The sequence below is a fragment of the Eptatretus burgeri genome, chromosome 4, assembly GCF_056783735.1.
Source record: "Eptatretus burgeri isolate ZD-2024b chromosome 4, Ebu_testis_v1, whole genome shotgun sequence".
Taxonomy (NCBI): Eukaryota; Metazoa; Chordata; class Myxini; order Myxiniformes; family Myxinidae; genus Eptatretus; species Eptatretus burgeri.
In genome coordinates this window covers 38,330,855-38,348,356 of record NC_140964.1, presented here as the reverse complement: position 1 = coordinate 38,348,356, position 17,502 = coordinate 38,330,855, and the positions used below count along the sequence as shown (strand labels likewise).

At 43.2% G+C, this 17,502-nt stretch overlaps 1 protein-coding gene across 3 annotated transcripts in view; it reads left to right on the top strand.

The window, feature by feature from the left end:
• LOC147027839 (mitogen-activated protein kinase kinase kinase kinase 5-like) overlaps positions 1–17,502 on the top strand; it is a 180,226-nt gene that overhangs the window by 93,355 nt on the left and 69,369 nt on the right. For all 3 annotated transcript variants that reach the window (XM_085877497.1, XM_085877496.1, XM_085877499.1), the window contains 6 exons: positions 1,692–1,756; positions 1,868–1,923; positions 2,202–2,249; positions 10,876–10,918; positions 12,009–12,081; positions 12,220–12,351. In XM_085877497.1, coding sequence (XP_085733623.1) covers positions 1,692–1,756; positions 1,868–1,923; positions 2,202–2,249; positions 10,876–10,918; positions 12,009–12,081; positions 12,220–12,351 — 417 coding nt within the window. The remainder of the gene's footprint in view (positions 1–1,691; positions 1,757–1,867; positions 1,924–2,201; positions 2,250–10,875; positions 10,919–12,008; positions 12,082–12,219; positions 12,352–17,502) is intronic.

Sequence of the window (17,502 nt, the reverse complement as noted above, 5' to 3'; positions counted from 1 at the left end):
TCCTACACGATGACTCATTCATAACGACCACAATATTGGAATCCAAAGATGCATGATACGCCATGTGTTCATGCAACAACCAAGAAGATCACTTGAGAGCATACTCTTTTATTTTTATGCAAAGAAAAAGATTTAAAAACAAACGAGAACAGAGTCGATGGCGCATCATCGCAAACCCCACGCTTCCCACCTAATGCAAAGTTGAAAGATGGCAGTGTTCCAACAGGAATGACCCAATATCACATTTTGAGTTTTAAAAAATCTTCTGTTTTGACCCTTGTGAGCCCAAATCCCTACCCCCTGGCGCATGAACCGGGGGTCAAATGCAATTATTTATTTATTTTACATATTTCATACATTACCCGATGTTGATAAATGTTTCATTAAAAAAAATTAAAAAGTGTCCGAAATTGCATTTTTGGTATTTGAGCTTTTGACCCTGCCCCAGGGCCCCAGGGGATGGGGCCAAAGTGATACTGCTCTCCACCCTCTTGCCACATGGTGATCATAACTACCATGTTTGGTGAACTTATGCACAACCATTTAGGGGAGATAGCTTGATGGATGGATGGACAGACAGCTGATTACAATCCCCCCTACGCCCTGTTTTCTTTTTGTTTGGTTTTATTTTTTAACGTGGGGATAAAAAGATTAGGGCAAAACTTGGGAAAGGTGTGAACTCGCACACAGCCAAGTGCACTCTCATGAAGCCCACCACACTGGTCAAAGCCTTCTAGGTAAAACCAAGATGGTGGCCATCGCAGTGTGTTATGGAACCAATGAACATCATTCATTGCCAGGAGAAGGAGAGTATAAATATCTTTTGACCGTTTTTACAGCCATTTTTCCCTGCTGTGCAGGGGTTAGGCTTTTTCTTGAGGCAATGTTTATGGCCGGATGCCCTTCCTGACGCCAACCCTGGTCGCCTCTTACGACACACAGGGATATGGTATACCTATTCTAACCGGGGCATACACCGGGACCAGTACACTGGTACTCACTTCGCCGACCTCAGATGGATGACAGGCTGAGTCAACCCCCTGGTGTTAATTCAGCAGCAAACGGGGCTTGAACTCAGGACCCTGGGATCCCAAGCCGCCACCCTAACCACTAAGCCAACACCAGGCTTGGAGAGAAGGAGAATATAAAACCAGCTGAAATTCACAGGAGACACCTGGATAATTTGGTGGTGCATGTCTTTCACTTGATTGTCTTTAACTAGTCCAGTGAGCTTAAAAATAGCGCTGTATTGGTGAGTGATCTTGAGCATTCTCACACGCAACCAACTGCTATTAAATCGTTGAAGCGATCGATGAAGTTCCATGAACTTTACCGAACAATCTTTTTCGAGAATAAAAGGTCCACAAGATGCATGGAGAGACTCCACGTGCTTAATTTTAAACATACGTTAATGTACACGTTAAAGTGCAGGTATATAAGGTGCAAACATTAAAATAGGTTGATGTCCACAACAACAATCAAAAACTATGATACAGACAAAAATTTGTCTTGAATGAGGTACTTGAAGTTATCCTCGGAAACAATTTATCCTTCAAGTTTAAGAACAATATTGTTTATGCGCTTGAGGCAGAGATACTAAAACTTTCATCAATTGAATGATATCTCTGCCCGAAATGAAATGGTTTACTTATTTTATAATATCATTATTTTTCCTTATGTTACTACTGTAGGTATGAGAAGCTGTGGATCTGCATGGAATATTGTGGTGGGGGCTCATTACAGGATATTTACCATGGTAAGCAGGAAGAGCTTTCCATTCTGATGCTGCTGTTGTATTTTTAGATTGCTGCTGTTGTCAATGTGGTTACTATTGTGTTAACTATGTTCTTGCTATTTGTTAATGCAGTTACTGGTTCTTTGTCTGAGAAGCAAATCGCGTACGTCTGCCGTGAGACTCTGAAGGTATGTTAGGACAACATTGGGACTGTAAAATCGCTGATTCCCCTGAACTCTGGCAATCTAGGAATTCCCAGGCCTAACTAACTGGCGGTGCAGTGTCCCATCCTTGAACTTATCACCCCATCCCTCCCTTCACTCCCCCCCCCCCCCCGCTCTCCAACCATTATGATTTGGATACACAACAGCAATATAGGAGTGAATGGAATGTTTGTGTTTGTGTCTTGTGAGAACATAATGCTTTATTTCTGATGGTTTATTACAAACAAGGTCTGTCTTTGCAGGGCCTAGCATATCTGCACATGAAAAACAAGATGCACAGGGATATTAAGGTCAGTAAAAAATTCTCAAATTTACATATTATATTAAATTAATGAGTCTTTTTTTTGTGAAGACTTCAAAATGTTTGTGGATTTGTCTTGGTTTCCGCCGAGTAAAGGTGACCACATAAATGGTTGCAAACTCAAGGAAATAATAGTGCAGTAAAAATAACTTTGTGGGGGACTTATGGTTATTTCCCCACAGGTGGGATGAAAATGAGGGATTAGGGGGAAGGGGCCATGCCCCCCCTTCCTGAAGTGGTACAGTCATGGGGAGCATAACTTATGTTAATGGCATAGTCCTTATGTTTCATGAAGAATTTGGTCTACATCTGGCCATCGGTTTCTGAGAAAAATTTTAAATAATATACCTGAATTTGAAGCGAACCCCCCCTCCCCCCCCCCCATTCAGCCTCTTATAGGAGGAAGATTCAGATGAGGAGCAGAACCCGATGAGACCTCACTATTCCGATGTATCATATCAAACTTTGTCCAGATCGGTCTTGTAGTTTGTGAGGAAAATATGTTTTTGTGACTATTAGGTGATGGAGGGTGTGGCCCCCTTTCCAGGGGAGATACGGTCATGGGACACACAACTTAAAGTTAGGACATGGTCCCAATGCCTCATGGTGAGTTTGGTCGGATCTACGTGGTGGTTTCTGGGAAGAAGATTTTGGTCCAAATCGGTTGGGTAGTTTGTGAGAAGTTTTTTTTTTTTGTCAAATGTTAATGGACGTACATACGGCCGGACACCTGGACGCACTCTACGAGCTTATTTCGGAGAAATAGCCCAATATAGTGTTTTATAAATGACAAGGTTTTGTACATTGCTTGTATGCTTGTCGTTCCAGCCAGTCCAAAGGTATTTGGGTAATTGTAAAGAGGCATGGAGGAACCTTTATGCACATTATGTGCAATGACATGTCCACAGTAATTGCGATACATGCAGAGAAAGAAGCTTTTTTAACGAGGAAATAAAAACATTTTGACTCAAACCTTTGGTGAACACAGCAGAGGTGTTCATCAGTGTGTGAACAGCTTCTGCGAGGCTCTTTTTTCCATGTTGTTGACGGCGCTGATTCAGTTGAGTTTCTGCTCATTGGTTATTCCCCAGAATGTTCACATTGGAGGACACGGATTGTGCTGCCATTGAAAGTCGAGGCATCTATCCAGCATCTTCCTTTTTGGCGACTTCTCACGTGCAAATGTAACTTGCTACATACCATCCCAAACCTTGATTTTTGTCAAGATGTTGCTGGAGGTAGAGGTCAAGAGGCGTTGTGAAGCACGTGTTGCTTCATTATTGGAGGTGATATTGTTACGAATCTGGAAGCCATTTGCACACAAACAGACAGCAGTCCCCAAGCTTAGTTATTTCGATAAGTATGTGTTTATAGTTAGGGCCCCGTCCCCTCTGTCTAACGGGAATTACATGTGTGCTGCGAAGTTTCTTTGTAGTTAGTTTTTTTTTTTTTACATCAATCCCCTTCACTTCTTCACACCACCGACTCAATTGTCCACGTGTTTTTGGCTGAAGGCGTTGGGCGGAGCCTCCATCGCATCAGATCGAGGCTCTGCTCCGTGGAAGGGCATGGAGCATTTCCTCCAGCCAATGGGTGAAGGGCGAGCATGGCCGAGGCGCTCCGGCCAGTGGAAGGCCAGAGTGCAGGAAACTACTACAGAGCCTCTTCGGGGGCCGGGCCTCCGAGACGCCCCGACACCCCCCCCCCCCCCGAGATGCCCCGTCCAATCAGGAGGCTCATCACATCAGGGCCGACTCCGCCCCAGCCAGATGAAGTGTTCGCCCCGTCAAAAAAGGAAGAGTAGAGTGGTCGTAAGGAGGAGAGTACTGCAGTCATCATGGCCATTGCTTTGTTCTGTCATCGTGGTCGTCTGCGATCGTGGTCTGTGGTCTTTGGTGGGGCTCTTTGTGGTGGTGGTGGTGGTCAAGCAGCCAGGATCGTGGGCTCGTGGATTTCGGGTTGTGTGTTCGAGTCCCACCGTGGTGGGTTGGAGTCGGTGTGACCACACGAGGCAGAAAGGTACCAGGCCAGGCTCTGTTCCCCCAGCTAAACTATCCTCCTCGGCTGGAGGACCGAATAAAGACCTGACAGGGTCCATTCGTGTGTGTGTGTGTGTGTGTGTGTGTGTGTGTGTGTGTGTGTGTGTGTGTGTGTGTGTGTGTGTGGGTGTGTGTGTGTGTGTGTGTGTGTGTGTGTGTGTGTGTGTGTGTGTGTGTGTGTGTGTGTGTGTGTCTGAGTGGGCCCTGTCTTTAAGTAGAATTACTAAAGTGTTTTCTTTTCATTGTACATTGCATTTTATTCGTGATTAAGTCTGCTCTGTGTCTCCCTCCCTTATAAATAAACCCTCTTGTTAAATGTTCCAGTTCATTGCCCGTGTTTTCTTCCATTGACCCAGCATGGTACGGGCTTGAGAAATAGTGAGGCCATCGGTGCCGTAAGTTGTCATTGCGTCCGTGGGACTTTGGTAGTTCCACTCAATTACACCAGACCGAGGTTGCTAAAGCGACCCGGTTCGACAGAGTCCGTTGAGGGTGTGACTTCCCCGGTAATTTGACGACATGGGTACTTAGGTATATTGAAATTTGGCTATGAACCCCACCCCACGCCGTCAGAGAATTGGCGTGCACGGTCCTAAAGTGACCCGTGACCTTTGGAGTTGTCCGAGAGTCACGACCTAAATTCCGGGTGTTCAGTGGGAGACGGCTCTACTGCTCCACCTGGCGGCCGTTCCTCTCATCGACCCCCGGCCCACAACAATATCACTGTTACTGAACATTGTGACCTTGTCAACTAAACAGTCCCACATTTGCCCTAATGATGGAGGGGAAGGGTCATTGATAAATATAGTTTGGCCAAGGACACTGGTCTGGTTGCATAAAATTCCCTCATCCTTAAGGAACGATTCCCGTTAAGGTACACTGAGATTCCTTAGCGGAGGATTTCCTTAAGGGTCGTTGCATAAACGACCCTTTGGAAATCCTCATGAAAGGATTTCCTTGAGGTTGAGGAAATGCTTCGGAGCTGTTGCTCTGCTCGGCAACCAATCAGATGAGAGATATATATATATATATATATATATATATATATATATATATATATATATATATAGAGAGAGAGAGAGAGAGAGAGAGAGAGAGAGAGAGAGAGAGAGAGAGAGAGAGAGAGAGAGAGAGAGAGAGAGAGAGAGAGAGAGAGAGAGAGAGAGAGAGAGAGAGAGAGAGAGAGAGAGAGAGAGAGAGAGAGAGAGAGAGAGAGAGAGAGAGAGAGAGAGAGAGAGAGAGAGAGAGAGAGAGAGAGAGAGAGAGAGAGAGAGAGAGAGATATATCTGATTAAAGAAAAGAAGAATTCGTCCAATAGCCTGATGGCGGCAAAGTGATCTACAAACTGGTTTCAGGAAGACGGAAGCATTAGTCGAAGCTTTTCTCAAGCACAAGAGAGATAATACATTGTATAGATGTATGATGTGTGGTATTGAAGTACTTTTATGTTTAATTACAACACTATAACTATAAATAGTGTCTAATTGTTAAGAATCCCTTGATTCGGGTAAGACCTGAGCCCACAGGGTAAAATGGAACTTGCCTGAGTCTAACGAGGCCCCACCTGTCTCTACGACGCAGGATTGACGAGTTACGGACCCAGTGACACACTACGTTCAATCTACTTACTATGTAAGCAGTTGACCTTTTTTCCTGGGTTCACCATCGGTATCAATTGAATTGGTTTCTAAATAACCTGAACACGAAGTAATACAGTCGTGGCCAAAAATATTGGCACCCTTGCACTTTTTTGAAATAATGCACCATTTCTTCCAGAAAATTTTTGAAATAAAAATATATTTTGCTATCCACAATTTGTATTTCTTTGGTTGCAGTGGAACAAAACAAAGAAAGGTGAAAAAAAATTAGTAAACCTTTGCTTATTCCACACAGAAATCCTAAAATGGTCCAGACAATATTATTGGTTGGCACCTTTTGAAGTTATTCGAAATAATTAGATTTCAAGCAGGTGATTCTCCTTTACTTTGGAATTGAACTCACCTGTGGTGAGTTGCAAGTGTCTGCAATATAAAAATTACTCATTCAACCAGTTTGAATAGAGAAAATGAGTCATTCTGATGTTTTGTGTCTGTATGTACCGCAATGAGCATGGAGAAAAAAAAGAAAACTCGAGAATTGTCTGAGGAGGTCAGACACAAGATTGTAAACAAGCATGGACAATCCATCCATCCATCCATCCATTGGGACCATACTCTGTGCAGAGCGTTGGTGCTGCCTCAGCAGTCACCTTGGCTATTCGGCACAATCCTGGAAAGGTCGCCACTCTGACACAGGATACCAGCATGCTTGTACTCATTTTGCTGACCTCGGAAGGATGACAGGCTGAATCAACCCCACCTGGTATTAATTCAACAGCCAAGTGGGATTTGAACTCAGGACCCCAGGATCCCAAGCCCACCACCCTAACCATTAAGCCAACACCAGGCATATGGACATTCTCAAAGCTACAAGTCCATCTCGAGTTTGCACAAGAAGAGTGGGCCAAACTGCCAGTAGAGAGATGTCGGAATCTCATTCATGGCTATAGGAATCACTTGACTGCAGGTATTTTGTCCCAAAGGCTGTGCGACCAAATATTAAGTCGAGGGTGCCAATAATTTTGGCAATGCCATGTCTTTTTATTTTCTAATTTAAAAGGATATATTAAGTTCTGAATCAAAAACAAAGGTTCTGTAATATTAACAGTTAAATAAAGAATTGTGTAGAACCAAATACAAAGGAACCAAATACTTTTGTCAGTTTCAACTGATCTTGAGAGAAAATTGTGAGTTATTTGAAAAAAGTGCAAGGTGCCTATATTTTTGGCCATGACTGTAAATGTTCGCACCATGAAAGTACCACTGCACTAGCAGCACGGACTAACAACTCATTCACCTGCAGCACCTGCACCAGAACACACCTTTACATCAGCCCAGATATCGTGTGGGATTGTCAGTTCGATGGAGTTTATATATTAATTATTTAAAATATATTGTTGTGGAAATTACTGGAGGTCAAAGATCCTTTGTACCTGTTTTAGATGAGGCTTTCCATGAAGAGCTCCATAGGGAAACTCAAAGGTTGGTGTTTAAGGATGAGGGAGTGTTCTCTTGAGTTTAAAGAAAAACTTAAAGATTATTTGAATGTCCAACAATCTCCAAGGATGTCCTTAATGGGAAACTTGGGGATATATTTAAGTAAATCCTCAAATCTTTCCTTCAGGCCCAGTCACACCTTGACGTTTTAGCCAGCAATGGCAACGTATCAAAATGTATGTAAAACGCTGGCTTACGCTGAACTTTTGATGTTTTTTTTAAAGATTCGGACGTATTCATAACGAGTTGGTCGTATGCATAACATATTAGTAACGGACACAGAACGTTTTGTTGTCTTATAGATAACTTGTACCAACGAATGCTTAGCCTGTTGGCGGCTTTCACAATCTATGCCCAATGATAGTCTAACTTATGCATAGCGCGCTGCACGTATCGCCCACGATAACGTGGCGTAGGCTATTAAAAGGCTGCCGCACAATGATTCAAATCATAACCGCCTGGAGAAATGGAAGTGTCAACATCGCAGTCACACCTTGGCGATCTTGCCAGCGTATGCCGACCTCTGAAAAATGCGTCTAAAACGCTGGCGCACGTCAAATACGGTATGGGTAAGTTTGGTATACATGAATAGAACGCTAAAGTACGCTATCATACATCGTAGTAAGTGGAGTATGTCTTGAAATTTTAAACGTGTTAAAAATTTTACGGCGTACTTGCCGTATGCCTCACACATTCCGCATGCGATGGGAATAAGTTGTAGTCACGATATGCGATCGTTGGCACACGTCGACAAAAGTTACTTGTAAGTTACTCATAAGTCAAAACACGTCGAGGTAATGGTTAGTGTCAGTGTTCCAGACTCCCTGTTTTTTTTTTCTTCGGTATGACGGTGATGTTAACACTTCGATTTCTAGTGCGGTTATAACATAATATAATATAATTAACAGGCTGCCGCTCAACGATTTTATATCATAACCGCACTAGAAATCGAAGTGTCAACATCAGCGTCATACCAAAGAAAAAAAAAAAAAAAAAAAAAACAGCGAGTCTGGAACACTGACGCTAACCATTACCTTGACGTGTTTTGACTTATGAGTAACTTACAAGTAACGTGTGTGGACGTGTGTCAACGATCGCATAACGTGCCTAAAACTTATAGCCAGCGTAGCGGAACTTGTGAGTCATACGCTGGCATAAGTCGTAAGATTTCAAGCATGCTAAAATTTGAGGACAACCGCAAAGTACAACGATGAAAGCCAGCGTGCTACTACGTATGGCAGTGTTTTTCAGCGTGCTCTCAATGTTTCCAAAACTTACCCATAACGTATTCGACGTGTGCTAGCGTTTTAGACAAATTTTTCAAATATCGGCATAAGCTGGCTAAAACGTCAAGGTGTGACTGGGCCTTCAAGGTTGCCTTATGCAACCACTATCCTAAGGAACTCTTCGTTTTGAGCATTAGAGATGGGATGCTCTCTGGGCCCATAGCCTTTGTAGAATTCAGATCAATTGTCCACGTCTTGATGTCACGTGGAGTGAAATGTATTTGTTGTGTAACCAGCACCTGTGATGTTAATTATATTTGGGAGTGCATTACGTTGGATGGGCGACTTGACTCTTCTTTTTTTAATTTTTTTTTTTTTTTGAAGATGCTTGAGAAAAATTGGGATTTTTCATGTTGGAATCTGCCATGGTTAATTATGGGGATATTAATTGAGTCTTCCACTCGCCATTAGCTGTGTGATTATCTTTAACATCATTCCCTACTTTACCTGGAAGATCTCCAGAGTTTTTCTCAAGTCTGTCAGATGTGGAATTTCATTTATGTTGTTGTTTGCCTCCTGCATTTGATCTGCCTCCTGCCTTCAGAAACATTTTGTATTCTTTATTTGTTTGACAAGATTAAGGCTCATGGCAGAGCATGGTCGTGGAGGGTAAAAAGGTAACGAACTGTCAGTGGAGCAACAGATGTACACAATCGGCAACGGAATGAATGAACAAGAAAGGAGGGTTGGGTTGATTTAGCTTGGGTTAATGGAGGTAGAAAATGTTACCGGTAGTGATTGGGGATGATGTGGTGAGAGTATTAATGTGAAAGGTTTTTCATTTGTCAAAGTGCAAATCATGTAAGCCATCTGTTTAAAATAAAGATTTAAAAAAAAACATTTTTAAAAAAATTAGACTAGTTGAGACCATTGCCATGAACTTAGCAGGTATTGAGAAATTGTTTTAAAAAAAAAAGAGCCATTAACTGAACCGGTAATAAAATTGGGTTCACTAAAAACTGAGTCTTCACGTTTAGGCCTGTCACATTTGCCACGGCGGCCGTGGGGTCTCCAAAATCTACGGCCACTAGCAATTATACGGCGGCTGCAGTATTTCCACGGTCACACAATGTAGCAGTCACATATGTTTTTTGTTTTTTTTCGGGTAGCCGCACGGCATATTTATAAATTGTGGAGACCGAAAACGTGGGGGTGCCGTTCGGTCTTTGATTTGATGTCGCACGGTGACCTTAGGGCGTTCCTGCGGCGGCCATAGAATTTTCAAGGCAGACGCAAGGTGCCCGCAAGGCGACCGCAGGGGGGCCCTAAGACGAACGTGCGGCCAGACGGATGGTAACGAGTGGGTATTTATTTATTTATTTATTTACCAGTTTTTTTGTTTCAGCTTGTCAAAGTGCTACGGCGAACGTAGAAATGAAAAAAGTTATAACTCCGCGCCTTAATTCCACGGAGACCCCTACGACCTGTAAAATATAGCCATACGGCATAGGGCCACCCTGAGGCCACCGCAGAAACTCTGCGGCCGCCGCACGTTTCTGTCAATTCAGAGGGCGTACGGCCGCCGTATCCTCGCCGTAGAGCAAATGTGACTTAGGCCTTACGATTGGTATTTACTTTTTAAAACTCGATTTTTATTTGAAATGTCTGTCTGCCTTTTGTCTATTTCATCTTTGAATAGGAAATGTTAAGCGTTACCTCTACATAACTGGGTGTAAGTTAAGGCAAAATACCATTACTGTGTATCCGTACCCACTTGTGTCAGGCCATGAGCCATTCTACGCGACTTCTCACGCATGATTGTTAATGCATTGATACTGAAAAGATTGCTTTTCGGCCTTGCAAGTCTGCACCACAATCCATAAACCAGACGCGGTGGTGTAATGGTTAAAGCATCCGCTTGTAGTCTGCCGAACCTGAGCCCGGCCGAGTCATACAAAGGTCTTTAAAAATAGTACGTGCTGCTACCTTTTTATGCTCAACATTAAAAAAAGGATAAAGCACAGACAGACAACCATCGGTTAGCAACCATTGTGCATGCTTCATGACCCAAATCAGCTAATGGCCCCTCTTGCATTGAAGTTCCTTGTAAGGGAAGTCGTTAAAAAATAAATAAATATCTCCATTGGCAAAGCATTGCATTTGAAAAGCAGGAAGAGCTGGTCAATATTATCGATGAGGAAGACTTTGACAAAAGCATGATGGACCTAACTGCTTGACTATACTTCTCTTTGCAGGGTGCAAATATCCTTCTCACCGATAATGGGAACGTTAAACTTGGTAAGTTCTGTACATATATGTATTGGTTCAAGTCTGTGAAACATTTTTGACATATCTGTGCATCGAGTCGAACTTGTTTGCTGTTTTTGTTTTTTCTTCTTCTTTTCTTTTTAATCTGTTTAGATTTTGGAGCGCATATTCTTTACATTCTTCCAAAAACATGCAATGTTTCTCAAGGTCCCTTCCATCAGAGGAGTGGAGAAATTTTAGAGTAAGCTCGAATTTTTGGCTTGAGAGAGAGAAGTTATGGCACTGATATATAAATTTTTATTTTTCATTTGATTATAGTTGTGCTTGCTTTAATTTGTTCCACATAGTGCTTAGTGTTAAAACTGCTAAACACTGGATTTTTCTCGAGACTAATTTAATGAGGGATCTGAGATTTTACACTTCCTTTTCCTTGCTTGTTCTCATGAAGTTAATCGGAAGACTATGGAGTATGGAAGAAAGCAACAGGTTGTTGAGCTGTGTGCGTTAACCGTCGTGTGAAGAGGGAAGAAGCTGACATTTTGGCCGCTAACTCTTTGTCAAAACAATAGAGCCTTCTATATTGAGCCCAATGTCCCAATATTGCTCCAGCGAAGGATTACTGCCCGAAACTTCAGCTTCACCTTGCTTTCCACTGTGGTTGGCATACCTCGATCAATGCCTGGTTGATGTCATCCATAGCTCTAACCGATGCAGATTGACACCATCTTTCACCTGCAAAACTAGTTCTTCATTCTATGAATAATTGGAAAGCATATGAGAATTTGAATTATGCGATGCAAGTACTTGCGAAAAAGTCACGATTTCTCCTTGGTACGAATCAGGATTTGTACCATTATCCAAAACTAGAGGTCAAACTCTCCTCGAATGCTTTTTTTTTGCTGAAGCCCTCCATTTTGCATACGTATTACGTGTATTGTTATCCCCAAGTGTGCAAAATATTCATGTACTTGTGCTGCTTGAAAGTGTTGGTCCTTGCTTCAGCTTAGCCTTGGGCCTGTTTCTTGTGGCACAGTCTGCTGTCTTCCTATTTGCTGTGACACGATTGTCTGTTTGTTCATTTTTCATTTACTTTAATTCCTTCTTTTTCTTTTTTTTGCAGCGGATTTCGGGGTCTCTGCAAAAATCACTGCAACGATTGCTAAGAGGATGTCATTCATTGGCACACCTTACTGGTATGTGTACACTTGGGATGCATCGGAGAGGAGAGGAGAGGAGAGAGGACATCTGTTCCTCCAGCATATTAACAGAATAACTTAAATTGCCTCTAACAGTCTGAACAAGAAAATAAACCTCGTACTTTTCCTCGGTAGGATGGCTCCTGAAGTGGCCGCGGTTGAACGGCTAGGCGGTTACAACCAGCAGTGTGATGTCTGGGCTGTGGGAATCACGGCCATTGAGCTGGCAGAGCTGCAGCCACCGATGTTTGACTTGCACCCTATGCGGTGAGAAACAGACACCATAGAGTTATTCCATGTGATGTTTAAACCTGCAATGAAATTCAACTTTCAACTGTTTCCAGAGCAAAGCTTGACACAGAAGTTTTGAGAATAACAAGTTCAACTGAGCTGTATTTAAAGAAGCATAACCTACAAAATGCATCTCATAAAAATGTATAATTTGATAATACTTGTTCGCATCAGTCGTGCAGTTAACGATTGTGCATTACCTTAGTTAGATGAGCAGTTTGGATTTAGTGGGGTTCATACTTTGTTGAGCCATGTTTTTTTTATTCCAAGGGTTAAGTATTTTTGGGGAATAATGTTTGTTTTATTACCCCTACACACACGAAGCAAACAGCAGGGTGAAGCATTTGGTTCACTTCTCTGTCTGTCCATCCATCCGTCCATCTACAAACGTCGGTTTTATGATCGAGGAACAACTTGACTTCAATGCGATGTTATATTTTGAGCACAAATCGGAACACGAGTCGGCAAACGAACCTGTAGTTTTGCAGTATTTTGGCTCTGAATTCATCCCAATCACACTTGCGCAGAGAGGAGTAAGATAATTGGTGTAAAAGACTCTGCATCAGCGGCAGTAAACTTTTGGAATCAAGTTTGTTTTTTTTCCGACCTTTAAAATATTTATTTATTTTTTTAAATCGAATTATATGCTTGAACAATGAAGAGCAAAAATCGCCTTCTTATCACTTCTAAAAACCTCTAGTTCTGCAGGATTTGATATGTTAAATAAGGTGGTGTAAAAGACGATGCACAATGGCAGTAAACTTCCAGAATTTTGTTTTATACGATCTTTAAAATCATAATTTCATTTCAGTTCAATTACATACCTGAACACTGTGTGGTGTAGGGTCTTCTATGAACTCCAGTTTTTACAATAATTGAAAATGAATAGATTTGGTAGTCTTTGTTTGGGCTGGCAGGATAGCTTAGATAGATGCACACTCACCTCAGCTGTCTAGCCTTGGTTCGAATCTCGACCGAGCTATAATCGATGTTCTCCGTCTTTTGGGTCGATGTTGAACTTGGTCCCCCATCTGCTTGCATCAGTTAATGGATGTTGAAGATCCCACCTTGTCCTTCGCAAAGAGTAGGCAAGTTATCACCGATACCCTGAAGAAATTGCAAATTCATGCATATGATCAGCTGAGTATCCTGCGACAGAATGGCGACTTGTTCAGGATTGTAACCTAAGTCAAGAAAATGCTTTGGCAGAACCGATTCTGTGAATAGAGCATATGATCGATGGGAAACACAATGCACTGACATTGTGGGCAGTGGGTTGACAGTTTGACACAACAAGGAAGGGAACGAACAAACAGGAAAAGAGTCGAGTGTGTGTGGGAGAGGGGGGGGGGGGAGAGATTGATTGATTGACTTTTTATTTTCTTTTGTTACCAAAGTATGAAAAACATTTTAGAAAGAGACGTGAACAAAAAACAAAAACAAGATGTGAAAAATAAAACATTTTTAAAGAAATATTTGCATGAGCTTCAAGAAAAATATAAAAATACGAGACGGGCAATCGGTAGAGCACACACCTCCACCCCGCAATGCCTGATCCATCAGAACATTTCAGGCTGAATACATTTTAAGAATATACCATATATCGTTTTTGGCCCAATCTTTCAATGGTGAACAATCGCTTTAAAAATGAAATAATTCTCGTATGCAGATACAAAAATCGAATCAATTCGTCCTTGTCATACACCCAACCTGTTCACAAAGTTTCATCCAAATCTGTCCACATCTTTTTGAGATATCATGATATTGTTGTGGGCCGGGGTTCGGCGGCGATAAAAGACCACCAGGGGGAGCAGTCTCCACCGAACACCCCGGAATTTAGGTCGTGACTCTCGGATGAGTCCGAAAGGTCACGGATCCCTTAGTGGACCGTGGTCGCCAATATTTTGATGGTGTGGGGTAGGGTTAATTGCCTAATTTCAATATCCCTAAGTACCTACGTCGTTAAATTACGGGGGAAGTCACACCCTCGACGGACTCTGTCGAACCGGGTCACTCTAGCGACCTCGGTCCGGTGTAACCGAGTGGAATTACCAGAGTCCGTCGGTCCAAACGACAACTTCCAGCACACGGCCTCCCTAATTCTCAATACGCACCATGCTGGGTCAATGGTAGAAACGACCGGCAACGAACTGGAACATTTAACAGATATTTATTTTCAATATGGATGGAGACAGAGAGCAGAGTTATCCGAATATGAGAAATGCAATTTACAAGGAACACAGGCACTTAACAATTTCTACTTACAGACGGGGCCCACGGACATACACACACACACACACACACACACACACACACACACACACACACACACACACACACACACACACACACCCAAAAGAAATGGACCCCATGGGTCTTTATTCGGTCTGCCCGCCGAGGAGGATAGTTCAGCTGGGGGACCAGAGCCTGGCCGGGTACCTTCCCGCCTCGTGCGGTCACACCAGACTTCAAGCACCACGGTGGGACTCGAACCCACGTTCCGAAATCCACGGGCCCACGACCCTGGCTGCTCGGCCTCCACCACCACGATGAACCACCGCGAAGGACCGCCGACCACGTTCGCAGACCAAGCCACCACTAGGAGCCACCGCAAAGGAATCAGCCACGATCATTGCAGTACACTCCTCTTCTTAGAGCAAAAAGGCCATGAAGACTGCCGTACACTGGTCCAGACAACCACTCTACTCTTCTTGCCAGGTCCGAGGGATTTCTTCCCCTCCCACTCACTTCCTGATTGGACGAGGGGTTGTCGGGCAACCAGTGGCCTCCCTCATTGGTCGGGCCGAACATTCCATCTGGCTAAGGCGGAGCCGGCCTGAGGTGATGAGCTTCCTGATTGGGCGAGGGGTGGAGTCGGAGCTGAGGCGATGAGCGAAGAACGAAGGAGATTTGTTGGCGTTGTGCGGCTTCAAGATGTAAAAAAAAAATACCTAACTATAAAAGAAACCCGCAGCGCACACATGTAATTCCTGTTAGACATAGGGATGGGGCCCTAACTATAAACACATACTTATCAAGATAACTGAGCTACGGGAACTGCTAACTGCTTGTGTGCAAATGGCTTCCAGATTCGTAACAATATATATATATATATATATATATATATATATATATATATATATATATATATATATATATATATATATATATATATATATATATATATATATATATATATATATATATCAGTTTAGCCCAATCTCTCAATGGTGAAGAATCACTGAATTTTTTTTCGGATCTTCACCAAAATTGAACAAATTCTTCCTTGTCATGCACCCAACATGTCCAGCAAGTTTCGTCCGAATCCATCACCAACTTTTTGAGATATCGTGATGTATATCAGTTTCGCCCGATCTCTCAATGGTGAAGAATCACTTAAAAATTACAGTAGCCGGATTCGGATCTTCACCAAAATCTAAACAGTTCGTCCTTGTCACACACCAACATGCCCACCAAATTTCATTTGAATCCGTCCACAATTTTTTGAGATATCCTGCACAGAAAGAGACAAATAAGAAAAGACGTCGTGCAGAGCACAACACTTGCAAAATCCAAAAAAATCAAATTTGACCTCAACAATAATTGGTGGTTGAATTCAATGACCAAATGTGCAACTCCTCTTCAAATTTCAAGTCAATCAGAAGAAAACTGACAATTTTAGAAATATGGCCGATGTTATCCTCAAAAATAATTTGTGTTTGAATTCAGTGACCTGATATACAAATCCTCTTCAAATTTCAAGTCAATGAGATGAAAATTGAGGATTTTAGAAATACCACCGAAGGATTTTTTTAAATTTACTTATTTATTTATTTATTTATGTATACACTGTCAAGGCTCGTCTGAGAGCTAACACAGATAATGTACAACAAGGCCTGCAGGAGACTTGGTGGGGGGGGGGGGGAGGAGAAAACAGTGTGGAACAGAGATATGAGGAAATCTGTGGAAGGGAGAGGGATGGGTCGGGGTACACGGTAGACAAGATGGACACGACAGGGACCTACAGGAAGAAAAACAGGGAATTTGAAGTAGGTGGGTTTGGGGTGGATTAGCAGGAGTAGAAAAGATCGTGGTGTTGGATGGGAGACGATAAGAGATGGTGGTGAACAGCTATTTTGAAGACTTGGAGGGAAGAGTGGGATTGAAGAGAGTGTGAGAGTTTGTTCCAAAGGTGGAAAAAAAAGAGCAATGAAAGGGTGAAGGTTGAGCAATAATTCTTTCTTTTGGTAGTTTTACCACAAGGGGGTTGCTGGCGGAACTTGAGCGCCCTGCGGAAATATGGAGGGGGGACATATTGTTGCGGAAATGGGCCCTTCGTGGGTTGTTAAATATAGGATTAGCCCAGATCCCCCCTTAAATGCATGTTTTGCCAGGTTGTTTGGTAATTACCAAACGATTATAATCGGATGTTACATGTGTGTCGGGAGGTGTAGCAGGCTGCCCAGTGTTCATACGGTGGTGGTGTACCGAGAGGCGCCTTCTTCTTCTTCTTCCTTTCCCCCCTTCTAACTACCCCCAACCCGGCGCCCTGAGAATCAGTCAGCAAGACGTGCCGGCAACCCATTAGTGGGGAGCTGCTGCAATATCGAACGATGGACCAATCACGGGTCCCCGAAGGCGGTCCGTGAGGCCCACCCCAAAAAGACAAGAGGAACTGGCTGCAGTGTTGAGTCTGCGATCTGCTGTATGAGGAGAGGAACTGCATGAGGTCTGTCTGCGATCTTCGTGAAAAAGGACCGCCCCGAAAGGCAAGAGGAACTGCATGAGGTCCGTTTGGGATCTGCTTCGTGAAAAGGCCGGCCCCGAGAAGCAAAGGAAGGGACGGCTGTGTAGAGTCTGCGTTCTGCTTCATGAGGAGTGGTTTGGTCGGCTGTTGCTCCTCAGTTATGGATCCAGCCTGAGGTCATCCACAGGTTCATCCTGAGTCCAGTCACGGAGCCTCTGACTGTCCTGACTCCCTGACGGCTCGCCACGTCTTGCATCCCATCGATCCGTCTGCGGAGCCCAACACCGGGATTGGCCTAGTCTGGTGTACGGGCCAGGCCTGGATTCGCATACTGGACCTTGTGAGAAACCAGCTGGAACACACCATAGATCTTTCTCTCC